This window comes from Spermophilus citellus, assembly GCF_964194105.1.
Source record: "Spermophilus citellus genome assembly, chromosome: 5".
Classification (NCBI taxonomy): Eukaryota; Metazoa; Chordata; class Mammalia; order Rodentia; family Sciuridae; genus Spermophilus; species Spermophilus citellus.
This window is the reverse complement of record NC_138186.1, coordinates 50,392,435-50,406,647: the sequence shown is the minus strand read 5'-3', so window position 1 is coordinate 50,406,647 and position 14,213 is coordinate 50,392,435. Positions and strand designations below refer to the sequence as shown.

Below are 14,213 nucleotides of genomic sequence, written 5' to 3'. Positions count from 1 at the left end.
CGAAATAAGACAAATAATACATGATTCCATTTACATAAGGTACCCAGGGTGGTCAGAATCATAGACACAAAATAGAATGGTAGCTGCCAGGGGCCGGGTGGGGTGGGGGGGAGGGAGGAAATATAGAGAGTTATTGTTTAATCAGTATAGGGCTTCAACTCACAAGATAAAGAATTGTGGAGATGGACGGTGTAATGGTTGCACAATATTAGGAATCCACTTAATACCGTTGAACTATATATTTAAAAATGGATAAGATGGTAAATTTTATGTTATAGGTATTTCACCACAATCAAAATAATAGACTATTTAAAAAAAAAAAAAAAAAGTTTGTCCAGACCTAAGCAACCTAGCTTACATTGCTGTTAGGAAACTTGTTCATTCCAGGAAAAAGCGCCTGGCTTGGGAGATGGGGCTGGCGGCGTTTTACAAAGGCTACTAATGGGGCGGCGTGGGGGCGGTAGCTGAGATTCGCAGAAGAAGGAACTGTGGCAGAGTTCCAAGTGGTATTGACCGATGAGGGGGCAGTGAGGAGAAGGGAAGGGGGACGAACAGCATGTGTGCGCTACGAGATTAACTTCAAACACATCTTCATCCAATAACAACCTGTATTTACATGCAAATGTATTCGCTTATGCAAAACAGCAGAGGTCTCTGAGGACAGTTCTTTAGTCTCAAGCTTGTGCAGTCATTGAAAAAGAAAAGAAAAGCTGTCCCTAGGGTACTCCGCGTCTGCCTCGCCCCTGGGAGTTGGGCGAGTTCCAGGAGAACGAAGACTGAATTGGTTGAGTTTGCAGATAACAGGGAAGCAGCGCCCCTTCCCGGAGAGCGGCGGGCCACCGCAGAGCTGCGCATGCCCACCGGGGCAGGCAGACCGGCGAGTTTTAGTGCGCAAGCGCCAGCCGGCCTGCTGACTCCTCCCCTAGGGGCGGGGACAAGCGGCGCCCAAAATGGCGGCTAGCCGCTACCGCCGTTTCCTTAAGCTCTGTGAGGAATGGCCAGTGGACGAGACCAAACGGGGCCGGGACTTGGGCGCTTACCTGCGGCAGCGGGTAGCACAGGCCTTTCGGGAGGGAGAAAACACTCAGGTGACCGGTCGGGAGACGGTTGGGGCGAGGGGAGGAAAGGACGAGCCAGGGGCGGGAGAGTGGCTGTCCTGCGCATGCGCGTTCCTCCCACTGAGCACATGTGCGGTCCACTGAAGCCCTGGAATTAGGAGCAAAGCGCCCCCTCTTTCCACTCAGCGCTCCCACCTAGCTGCACTTTGGAATTACCGAGGGAGGATTTTAAAAATTCAGATGCCCTTATTGAATCAGAATAGTTGGGGGTAAGGCCTTGGTATTTTTCAAGTCCCCCACGTGATTCAAGATGCTATCAGGTTTGAAACCCCACAGCACCTGTCTCAGGTGGTGATGCAGTTTTCATAATATGGTGCGGTTACTTCGTAATGTGTACATTTTTTAGCCGATCCCCAATGATCTCCACTAGACCTTTGCTGCCTTCCTGAGCCCTTGTACGCCTGTGCAGCAGGTTTGGGTTCTCTACTCAGGACCTTGTCTGTGAGTAGTAGGCCTTCTTGCTCTCATCCAGGTTGGTGCTGTGCTCTGGATTTCATTCATTCATTAGTACAGCATTGAGCACCTACCATGTGCCAGAAACTATCCTGAGTGCTGGGGAGACAACAGTGAATTAGGTAGGATCTTACCCTCATGATTTTACAATCTAGTTCAGGACACAGTGAACAAGTAGACCTAAATAAAACAGTTCAGACAAGTACTGTGATGGATATAAAATAGGGTAGCATGATAAAGGTAATATTAGCCTCCGTAGGCCTTTCTGAGGAGGTGGCACATGGGTGAGACCTAAGGAAGGAGGGTGAGCCATGGTGTGCACTTGGCAGGGAATGGTGTTCTAGGCCCTGGGAAGAAGGAAATTAGACGGGCGTGTTAACAGAAAGAAAGCCCAGATGACTGGAGAGTGGTGAGTGAGGTGGACTTTGGTAAGATTTTGAGGTCCAAAGTGATCAGGAGCAATGCACTAGAGCTTCTTAAAGACTCTGATTAGGAGTTAGGTCTTATCACAGGGAAGGGAAAATCATTGGGGACATTTAGTCTGGAATTGATTTGACCTAATTTACTTTTTTTTCTTCCAGTACTGGGGATTGAACCAGGGGTGCTCTACCACCGAACTACATACATTCCCTAGTCCAGCGCCCCCCCACACCCCGTTTTGTTTTTTTTTAATCTTTTGAGCCATGCCCTGGCTAACTTGATGAATCTGGCCTTGAATTTGGCAATACTCCTGCCTCAGTCTCCCAAGTTGCTGGGATTGCGAACGTATACCACCATACCTGGATCTTAATTTACTCATTTTTTTAAAAGGTTGATTTGGTTGTATGGGATTATAGAGAGCAAGGACTAAAACACTGAGGCTGGAAGGAAACTCACTTTGGGACCCTAGGCAAGAGATGGAGGTGGCTTAGATGAAGATGGCAGCCCAGGAAATGGAAGTAGGAGGATTTGGGTTGTAATGTGCAAATCATGTCAATGGGACTTATTCACTTGTTTATCTTATCCCATGTGAGGTAAAAGGAAAGAGAGGACAAGGGTCAACATCTAGATTTTTATTTTTTTGGACTGAGCATCTGGGTGTCGTTTACTAAAGTGGGAAAGACTAGATGAGGAACATGTGGGGTGTGGCAAGAACATCACCAGTTTGACGTTAGAACATAAAACTTGAGATGCAAGTGGATTGACTTCCAATTGGAAATGTCAAGTAGGCCATGGGATACTTGAGCCTGGACTCAGGCAAGGGGTCAGAGGTATGAAGTGAGATATATAACACATATAATTGGAAGAAATGACTTGTGGAGCTTGGCCTGTCAAAACAGGACATGATTTTCTGCACCTTAGCCCTATACAGAACCAAACCAGCCACCTAATGAAGCAAGAGCACACTGCTTGAATTGTGGCATGGATGGAACGTTTAGCCCAGGACTTCTGGGAGGTGGAGAGGGTCATGCTGCGCTCAGGATCCTTACACCATCTAGGTTTCACTGGCTCCCTATATATTTTTTTTGTGAACTTCCTGAGAATAGAAAGGATGCCATTTTTTTAAAATGTTTATTTTTTAGTTTTGGGTGTACCCAATATCTTTATTTTTATGTGGTGCTGAGGATCAAACCCGGTGCCTCATACATGCCAGGCCAGCGCACCGCTACCACTTGAGCCACATCCCGAGCCCCAGGATGCCGTTTTTATCTCCCTTACCCTCAATGGGTAGTATGGTTTTTGGTACATTAAAAAAAAATCATTAAATGTCTGAATAAATAAATAATTGATTATGGCTCAAAACTAGATGGAAAGAAATAGTGAAGAGTGAGAAGGAATATTTATTTCTGTGTCATGAGTATTAAGAATCAGTTTGGGATGGGTGTGGTGGTGCACACCTATGATCCCAGTAGCAGGGGAGGGTGAGGTAAGAGGATTGTGAGTTCAAAGCCAGCCTCAGCAAAAGCAAGGCAACTCAGTGAGACCCTGTTGTTAAATAAAATACAAAATAGTGCTGGGGATGTGGCTCAGTGCTTGAGTGCCCCTGAGTTCAATTCCTGTTACCCACCCCCCCCCCAAAAAAAAAAAAAAAAGAATCAGTTTGGAACTTTCATGTGGTACTGCAGGAACTACATAAGAGGGACAACCTAATCCTTAGGAACAAAGATCTTATAGATGGGCAGTCAGAGGCTAGATTCCTGGGGAAGCAAGAGTATAACAGTCATCTATTTGATTGTTTAGTGTAAGAGCAGCCAGCAAGGAGGGGAGAGCTTTCTCTTCAGGAGTTAAACATCACCCAGGAAGACAGTTCCTGATCAGTTGAAGGCCCACACAGATTTGAGTCATAGCTCCAGATGCAAGTCATGGCTCCGCTGATAGTTCCTTAGCAGTTGATGAATGCGTTCCTGGTAGAGTGAACCAGTGCATCATGATGGCAGCAGGCACATTACTCAGAACTGCTGTCATAGTACCTCATCCTGATGTCACCTGAAAAATGCGCCTGGGCTTAGTAAATCTTTGTGATCATTTTTGGAGAAAACAGCCCCTTGCTGGAGTTGAGAACAGTACTGTGAGACACACTCACTGACACCCCCCAGGTCATATATAAAGACCTTGAGAAAGAAAGGTGGTTCTGGTTGACTCTTCATGAAACTGGCAGGAAGTGGAGGTATGTGTCCCCCCCCCCCACCTTGGTTATGCCACTTGCCAGGAAGAAGACTGCACCTGGGGAGGGCAGCTCTGTTGAAGCAATCTTTTTGAGGAAAGAAGCAGGCAGGCCTCTTCTTGGTGCCCTGACTTCCTGTGTAACTCAGAGGTACAGACATGGAAAGAGATTTAATTTAATCCTTCGTGTAGCCATCTGAGGTAGCTACTACTATTCCCATTCTATAGAGAAGGGAACAAAATCAGAAAAATAAACCACTTGGGGTCCCCCTGTAGCTGGTCAAGTAAGAAACGGGCCAGGTGTCCTAGCACTGGTCTGGCAGTGTCTCCATTGAGCTTGGCCATTCTTCAGCTGCCACTTCTCCTGAGTTATATCTTGCTAGAACAGTCTCTTGTTCCATGAGCAGCAGGCCTCTGCCTTCCCCTCATTCCCTGCTCAAACCATTTTGGTCCACGGTTAGTTTAGACAAAAAAAATTCAACATCTCCCTGCCCTTGCCCACCTGCTTTTCTTTGCCACACCTACTACCTCCCCAGTGTGGATGAGAAGAAAGATGGACCTCAGTAGGACACCAGTGAAGAAAAGACAGGCCTACTAGAATACAATAATTCACGAATACCGCTGCCTCCATTTATTCCACCTCAGAATGCCCTTTGGGGAGTCTCATGGTCCACCCTGACCCACCAGGAAGGGAGGTAGCAGTGGGAAGCTGGAGCACATGTAACACCTCTTACACCCTTTATCTTATTGTTCAGTTTTCAAAGTGCATGCTTATGGGTTTTGCCCCCTTTAAATACAATTTCCTTAAAAGAATACATGTTCCCTGTAGCACTGAGAGCATCATAAAAGAATCACAACATGGGAGAAGGTGGCAGAACAACTGTGATTGTTGACTTAACAACAGGGAAAGGAGCAGATCTTTCTAATGAGTTTATTATGCGCACAAGCAGCTTCCGGAAAGATCTTTACTGCACACCAACCTCAGCACGGGCCAGCCCTGGGGACAGCCCGGAAATACTGCTGTCCAGAGAGGGCGTGCCTGCTAGGTGAGCCATTGCAGTTGTATTGTATCCAGGATTAAATAATTGGTGCTGTTTGAAAGAAGTTAAACTTTGTCTTGAGTTTCTAGCAATATAAATGATACTTCCACCTTTTCAAAGGAGAATTTAAAGGTTTTTCTGTAGCTATCCAATGGAAGCCTAGTCTTTGACATCTCAAAGTGGCAGGGAACTTATCCCCCAGCTGCTTGGCACGTGCTGGCTGTAGTGAAGCCATCTCAGTGTTGCTCACTCCTATATATTGGCCCCTGAAGTCAGGTTTTTGAGGAGTGGCCTAAGAACAGGTTATGCTGTTTGTAGTTAGATCTTGAGCCCACTACAAAGTAGGATTGTGAAAAGAGTCATCTCTAGGAATTAATGGAACCATTTCCGTCATTTTTCTCTTCCAACTCTGGGGGCAGAATGAGTAAGATAATATTCAGACCAAGAAGCTCTGTTCATCTGTGCATCTTTAAAGATGCAGGTGCACCTCCTAAAGGGGTGGTCACTACTCAAAAGAGCTTTAGCATCTGCTTGCTGCCTCCCAGACAAGTGGCAGGCAACTTTGTGAGCCTTCAGTGCCCTCTGATCCTTAATGTCCAAGGGTCCAGACTGTTTCCAGCCCTGCTTCTCACCACCCCACCAGAAGCCCCAGCAAAGGTGTCCTCATTGTCTCCTAAACTGGCTGTAACACAAGTGGTTCTTAACCTTGGAGACTCGTACCTGTGAGCCACTCTACCCCACACGCCCAAAACCCAAACACACAAAGTTTAAGAAGAATTTTGTGGCATCTCAGGCCCTTAAAGTCCTCCCTGGATTCCACTTAAGAGCCCTGCCTACCTTGGCCCTTGTCCTGAGCCTCTTTGTGCCTTGTCTTCCCAGTCACTTCTCTGATCCACAGGTCACTCAGGCTGAAGTCCAGAGATGAGGACTGCATACCCCTTATTCTATGCTGTGATCTAACTCCATCCCTCCCACCCACCTGCCCAGTCAGCCTGGCCTGGCGACAGCTCCTGTCCCACCCCCAGATATGTAGTGCCAGTGTTGTGTAGCTGTACCACTTAGTTCCACATAACCAGGGCATGGCTGATTTTTTTTATGTATATGCATCTTCTATCCTCAACTTGACTCTCGGCTTTCTCTAGAGCCAAGGCTAGGTCTTTTTTGTGTCCCCTACAGTCCCCAAGCAGAATATTTTCTCCATAGTAGGTACTCAAGAAATAGATAATCCAATTGAATTGAAAGGAGTAAGCTCCATAACAGAATGAACTCATTTCAGAAGTTCATTACCAAGTCATGAAAACCTTTTTTTCATAGATCCTCCTGGACCAAATCCAGCTCTACCTTAATTAGCAAAGCAATTTGCAACACCCTTTCCCAAAAGTGCTTATGTGTCCCTTTGTGTGACTGAATAGGGTCTGCTGTACCAATTGCTGTCATCACCCAAAATTCAATTTTGAAAATCGAAATCAGTGCCTGCGGCACTGATGTAGATTTGTATGTATAAAAGTTTAATATGGTAAAGAGAAATTTACTGACGACTGAGCAGGGGAAATGCAAAAGGAGCAAAAACAGAGCTATAAAGGACACTTTGTCAGTTGAACATCTATTTTATTCACATTTAGGGAGCAGTGCTGAATTTTTCATAATGTTCCTACTGCTACCTTTTTCAGACCCAGCACTGCTATTAGTCCTAAAAATGTCTGTAATCTCATTAGGTGTGAATGCAAAACCAGGTAATTTAAACCTTGTCAATAAGACTACTTATAAGAGTACAGAATATACCAGAAAACTGTATATTTCGAAATTCAGGAGTGTTTGTGCTAGAGTCTGAATAAAGTGTAAGATGTATGTGTGTGGCAAGGCTTCTGGACCATTGATAGCCTTTTAAGTAGGAAACGAGACTTGTTTAGTTGCTGACCTGGGGCTAGTGTGTCTGTGGACCCATGGCCATGGCTCCATCTCTCCTTAGGCAACAAGAACTTCTAGAAATTGGTATACCTGAAAGTCCCATCATCTCCTCTGAGCTACTTTTAAAGCTTCATGTAGGCACTTTCTAACCTCAAATGGTACATTGGATGACAAGTCCATTTTTAGGACTCGGAGGTGTTTAGCTCCTTCTCAGATAATGAGTTGAGCTCCAGGCATTATGTCAACTGTCAAGAAGACACTGATGACCTTTAAGAGGTTGAGGGAGTCCAGAGGGTCCTCTGTTTTTGCACTTAGACCTTCTTGCAGTTTTCTCTCACAGGAACAGCTATCTGTAAGGATGCACCCTCCCCCCTTGCGTCCCTCTTGTCTGCACTGCCACCAGTTAGAAGTGGGAAGGATGACACCTTCTTCAGCATCTTGAAAGTGTAGAGGGAAGGAGCTAGGCAGCCCTCTGGCACCTCACCAGCAGAGCAGTTGAAGGAGGAGCAGAGGGGCACCTCCGCCGCCATCAAGATTGCTGAGGCACCGATCTGGTGGAACATGAGTTTGATCAGGAAGCGGGGGATGGGGACCCCGGAAGTGCTGGAAGAAGACAGGCAGCGAGGGATGCCTTTCCCGAGTGCTGGGCTGGGACAGTGATAGGAAGGTGCATATGAGTGGCCATCAGAGAGCAGCTGACAGTTGCTCATTCAGACAGCAGGGGTCATGAGCCTCTCGGGTCTGACCATGGAGTACCCAGTGGCCCACCAGGAGTTGTCTGGGTCAGGTCCATACAAGGCCTCCATGGTTCCTCCATCTTCACTCCCTCCTCCAGCGCAGTACTCTAGTGTGCACCAGCCACTCTGACCCACGCCCTTCTGCCTTGACCCTTGACTGCTGCCTCCTGCTTCACCTGGTCCCTGCCTGGAGTGCACCCTTTCTTCTTGGTACCTTTTGGCCATTCTCTAGCACCTCTCCCTTGGCTCTCCAGCAGGATTGGTGCCCCCTGCGCAGGCCCACGGCACCCCATACACCCCCCCTTTATGCACCACCACCAGGGTTGTTCTGAACAGCCTCTTTCCCCTTTTAGTTTGTGAGGTAGGGACCTGTGTCTGTTTACTGCTAATGATGGTAACAAACACTACCCCATCACCAGCGTTCCAGGCCTGGAATTCAGAACAGTCCAGGCATTACCTCATTTACCCCCACACCACCCTGGAAAGTAGGGGCTATTATTATCTTTTCTTTAAAAAGAAAGGTTAAGTCAACCAGCCTACCTCAAAAATGGTAACATATGGGGACAAAGGAGGACTGAGGACCTGTCCCGGATGAAAGGAGGCTGGAGGCGCATGACAGTGGAATGCAGTAGGGGGCCCTCTGCTCTGCAAGAGTTGGATGGAGTTGTTGGCCACAATTGGAATGTGGACAGAGGATTAGATAATAGTGTCAGGTGTCCTCAGTATGATCATCCAGCTGTGGTCACATAAGAGAATGTCCTTGTTCTTAGAAGATATCATGGGGCAAATTGGCCTTATGCTTTTACTCTTAATGGATTTGCCAAAGAAAAATACATGTATTCAGATAGAGAGCAATAAAGGGAATGTGGCAATTATTATTTTTAAAGTACGTGTTGGTGTTGAGAAAGTGGTGCTAGTGATTGAACCCAGGTCCTGCCGTGCCAGGCAAGCGCGTTCCACTGAGCTACAATACCAGCGCTGTTTTAAATTTTGAGACAGGGCTGTTAAATTGCCCTGTCTGGCCTCAAACTTGCAACCTCATCTGCTTGTACTTCCCAAGCAGCTGGCTACAGATGTGCACCAAACCTGGAGTTCTGTTGTCTGTAGAGGCCCTTGGCTTTGTGTGCTTCCTGAAGAATTAATGTGCCAAAGGTGTTCCTCCAAGGTGTGGCTGCCCACTTCTGTCTTCTTGGCCCTTCCCACCCAGATGCCTACTGGCAGACACTGGCCTCACACCTCGCTCAGTTTTGTACACCCAGATCCTGCCTTTGATTGTTATTCAGGAGACACTGTCCAGTGCTCAGCCATCATCCTTCTTGTCTGCAACTTCCTGGGCTTTCTCCTGACTGAGTAGCCTGAACCAAGGGTGGGTCGGGCGGAACGAAATGATGGGCTGTCTTTATTTGCTGTAAAGTGGAACCTCATTTGACATGCACACAGAGGCAGAAGCAGAGCGGCCTTATTAAAAAAACACTTAATTCCTGACTTATTCATATACTGTCTTCTTCAAGAAAGAATGCAAGTTAGGAAAAATCCATCATTTGAATTCTGGGAAAAAATATAAAAGAAAGTTTTATTTTAGGGAGCTTTCACAATTCTTGACCAAAAAAAAATGTAAGGAACTATATAGATAAATAGGAGCAAAGATAGAGGAATGGGAAGATTAAAAGAGCTATGAAGGGAGAATCCTCTTTTCCTGAGTACATTGCCTATCTTTCCAGGAATTTCCAGCAGGGGCACCGCTGCCTCAGGCACCCAGAGGACCTGTAATTTCTCCCCTCTGTCCTCAAGGCCTTTGTCCTGGACCATCTCCTTTCTGGCAGGGCCCAGCTGGAGTCTCCATCTTGGGCCCCCTCAGCTCAACTGTCCCATCTGAAATCCTGCCTCCTGCAGGTTTCCCTCATAGTTTCAGGAGCTCCACTTACCACCAGTGGAAGTGAAGGTGATTTTTTTTTTTTGTCTTTCATTAAAGAATCTGTATTTTCTTCTTTATTAAAGAATCTCTATTTACTACATTTCATATTGAAGGTTTAATGCAAAAAGCTTTCTTTTTTCAGCCTAGACCTCAGGTAGACTGGACTGGTCTGCGGTGTACCCAGCATCCTGCCTCCCTAACCTCCTCCCCTCCATCAATGAGGCCTCCCTCATTCCTGCTAGGCTCTCTTCAGGATTCCCGGAGTCCACACTGCCCCTGGCATTCCCTTTGTTAAGTTTGTCTTTCCGAGCCTAGGGTTTTTGTTGTGCTGGCCTAGGGGTTCACTAGCCACAGATTTTCAGCACATGTTTGTTTGCTGGTCAATTGATGGGGGTTTTCTGAGGTTGGGAAGTTGATGAGGTGGAGCCCTTCTTCCAGAAAGGTGACTCCGAACAACAGGAGCTATAGACCAGGTGTGCTCCCCACAGAGCAGAGAGGCTATGCCAACTGCAGGCAGCTTCTTATGAATACCTCATTACCTATGGCCCTCCTTCCAGGTACAGACCTGTGTGGGGCTGGACTCCTGTGCTCACTTCTCTGGGCCTCTTTGTCTTTCAGATTGCAGAGCCTGAGGCCTGTGATCAGATGTACGAGAGCTTAGCACGACTCCATTCAAACTACTACAAACACAAGGTGAGTCGGCTGCGGGCTTTTACGTCCCAGCCTCTGTTGGTGGGCCAAGAACATTGAAAATCTGATTATACAATGTTTTGTAAAGAATGGTGGTTTTCCTACTTTCAAATGTAACCAGCAATTTCAACCAGGCTAACAAAGGTGCCTAGTAGAGGTTTTAGGTCACCTAAATAAAATCTTTTTTAAATTATGAATAACAGCCATATATTTTATATGCCATTGTGTGCTCCTGGGAGTGTGTGACAGCCATTGGATCTCTTACGTATTTTCCCATCCACATTGATGGAACTGATACTTCACACTCTGTGATGAAGATGGGGTGGCTGGGAAAGCCCCAGCAGACAGAGCTGTGCTTTTGCTCAGCCCTGATGTGACTACTGTTGAATTCTACTTAGTACGGTTTTCCCAGACTTGAAAAATATGTTCAGTAACTCCACAAATAGACATGGCCAAATGGAAAGCCTACATTCTTCTCTAAATCCTCTCTACTCAAAATGTGATCCGTGAGCAGCAACTTGAGCATCACCTGGGAATGAGTTAGAAAAGCAGATTCAGGGGCCCCACCCAGAACCCTGGGCCTCACCCAAGGAGTTGAATGCATTTTCTAGGGGATTTGTACATTCAAGCTGCCTGCTCAGGACCCTTCTGGTTCTAGAAAGAACTAGTGTTGACCTCAAGGTGGCGCTGCTCTTCTTGCCTCTGGATGTCCAGGGCCCTGATGAACTGTGGTCAGAGAGCAAAGCTGGTGTGCTGCCAAACTAATCTTCTCCCTCCATTCTTTCTCCTGCCCCTGTGCCAGTACCCCCGCCCCAGAGACACTACCTTCAGTGGCCTGTCTGTGGAAGAGTACAAACTGATCCTGTCCACAGGTATTGAAAGCACAGTTACCCTTTCTGGTTGGTTTATAAGTGATTCTTTTGAGTTTGAGATGCCTAGAGGAATTATTTATAAGACAAAGCCAAGGTGATGGAAAGCCTTTGTGGAATAGCCCAGAGGAAATTCTGAAGCTACAGGGCCCACGCTTTTTGGCTATAGAATGTAAAAAAGGTCAAAGACATGATTTGGAAAAGAAAATCTATCTTTAGTGCTGTTAATTTCAAAGCTGGGCAGCAGAGAGCAGGGGAATACTTATTTGCCAAATGGAAGTCATTGAAATCAGGATGGAAGGAAAATAATTTTATTTTTATGGTCCTAAGGGGGTCTTATAAACAATGAGGGTTTTAATTAAAACAAAAAGCCATTCAATAAACGTGTATGGGGATATCCGCTTATGAGTTATCTGACCCAGGGGACACAATCTGTGGATTAGATAGGGGTCCGACTGTATGTTTTGGAGTTATTGATAGACCCCAGTTAACAAGAAAGGAAACCCCCTGCCCAGCCCAGCCCCTCCCTACTTCCCCATATCCATTGTCACTGAAAGGAGGTGGGGGCGGGGGAGCCAGGGTCAAAGTAGGCAGGTACTGGAAAATTACTATTTTTATTGCCAAGGATATTATATACAAAAATAGGCTAACCTTTTCTGGGAGGGCATGGCCCTGAAACATTTGCCATCTAGTACTCTAGAAATTTCTTTTTCCTTCTCTTCTGGCAGCTTTCAGAAACTAAGTTTTGGGGATTTGACCTTCTAGAAAACTCTTACCCTTTGCAGCAGATTAAAATTTGGCAGTGTCACCTGCTGATTGTTGTGTGTTGACTCTCAGAAAAATCAAGATAATTTTGACCAGGCAAAATCTCTTTATTGGCATTTTTTCCCCTAATTTCTAAATTTATTTCTATGTCCCTGTCCATATAATTACCAGGTGCCCACTGTCACTATGAAGGCCCAGAGAGCTTAAGCAAAGTTTGAGCTTGAAATTAGGATGGGAATAAGTTCCAGAGGCCCTGCCTCTGCCTGTTAGCCTTCAGGAGGCCTCCGAGTGGGCCACAGGCAGAAACAAGGCCTGGGAGATGCCGCTTCCCGCTGAGCTGCAGCCTGTTCTGGCGGGGAATTTGGCCCTAGGAAATTTGCTGATAATTTGTTTTCAGGCAAGCCTCATATTTTTGTTGCAACTTTTTAGAGTAAGCTTATCAAATGTTTCTTCTGATGGGACAAGAAGAGACCTGTAGCACCGAATAGTGATAGACTTTGAGGGCCCAGCAGCCATGTAGGTGGACAGGGATCCTGCAGTGTCACCAAAAGTCCCCGGGGGAGAGGCTGTACTCACAGCTGAAGCATAGTGCATGTCCCAATTTAGTCAAGAGCCCACTGACCACAAATGGTAATGAATATTTATGTTGCCTCTTTTGTTCAAAAAAGAAATTATTTTTCTCTGGAAGCTTTGTTAACAGATGAAAATTTGGACTATGAGAGTCCAAGCATACTATGGGAATTAGGGTACCTAAATCTAAAATACAGGTGAAACTAGTTATCATGAAACAGTCATGAAGACACCATAGACCAGGGACCTTCTGCTGGGGGAGAATAGTTGTCACAGCTGGTGAGAGCAGGGATACAATGGCGTCTAGTGAGTAGAGGTCAGGATGCTGCTACACATCCTACAACATAAGGACAGCCAGCCACAAAAAAAAAATTACCCGGTTCAAAAAGTCAACAGTGTGAAGGCCGAGACTCTACTAGGTGTGAGTTTGGGGGGGGGGGTCTTCTCAAACAAGGGTCCCCCCAGCTCTCGCCAGCCCTCCTGCTTTTAGAGTCGTTGCCTCCAGTATTTCTTTAATCCTTACAACTTTTGATGTTTGTGCTTTGTCCTCATTTTATAGATCAGGAACCCGAGCCTCAGAGGGTTCAGGGATTTGCTTGAGGGCCCCGGAGGGCAATGACAGTCAGGGATTCGGGTCCAAGTCCACTTCCCTCCCCATGTTGTTCACTCCGCAGCATGCAGTGGACCCACACCTCCAGGGCTGGATTCAGCTGCCCAACTTCCTAGCTGTGTGACCTGAGCGAGTTACTTATCCTCCCTCTGCCTCAGTTTCCACTCTGAAGTATGGCGATAGCAAGGTCTATGTGGAGTAGGCAGGTGTGGCAATAAAGTCACGGGCTGCATAGCTGACACTACGGTACCATTTCTTTGCCTTCTGTAGAACAGGCTTGCCCTGCTTAGATTCTGAGGGTGAAGAGGCACAGGTGGCCACTGTGTGTGCTATGCTCAGTCACCATGAGCAGTCATTTCCTTATTAATCCCATGTAACCTGGCCTTCAGAGGCTGGTCCACACTTCTCTTTTTAGGAACACACTCTGTGGAAGCAGTGTGTGCTTGTCGGGGAAAGCACGAGGGGCCATCCACATAGTCAAGTTGTAGACTTCAGCATCTCTCTCTCTCTCTTTACCTCCTTGTGCAGACACTTTGGAAGAGTTTAAGGAGATGAATAAGGGCATGTGGAAGAAACTGCAGGAGAAGTTTGCCCCCAAGAGTCCTGAGGAGAAGCACAAGACCTGGGCCCGGGTCTTATCTCGCCCACGTACCTAAGTGGAGTTTCATATGTCACCATTGTTAATAAAACCACCCAACTTCCCCCTACCCACAATTTGGAAATCTCTCTCAGCTGTCACGAAAAGGAAGACCCCTCCATAGTAAGGCAGGTTTCTGCCCAAGCAGAGATGCTGTGTGAGTGTCCACCAGAAGGGGACGGGGAGGGAGGGCTCCTGGGGAGAGGAAGTGCAGGTCCCTCTTGGGCCTGGGAGGGGGCTGGCAAGGCCTCCACATAG

At 46.7% G+C, this 14,213-nt stretch overlaps 1 protein-coding gene across 1 annotated transcript; it reads left to right on the top strand.

The window, feature by feature from the left end:
• Window positions 1–914: 914 nt before the first annotated feature.
• Window positions 915–14,023, top strand: UQCC2 (ubiquinol-cytochrome c reductase complex assembly factor 2). Its single transcript, XM_081295511.1, has 4 exons — window positions 915–1,088; window positions 10,433–10,507; window positions 11,307–11,376; window positions 13,847–14,023. The coding sequence occupies exons 1-4, from the start codon at window positions 951–953 to the stop codon at window positions 13,972–13,974; spliced, it is 411 nt and encodes a 136-aa protein (XP_081151637.1). The 5' UTR covers window positions 915–950; the 3' UTR covers window positions 13,975–14,023.
• The last annotated feature ends 190 nt before the right edge of the window (window positions 14,024–14,213 follow it).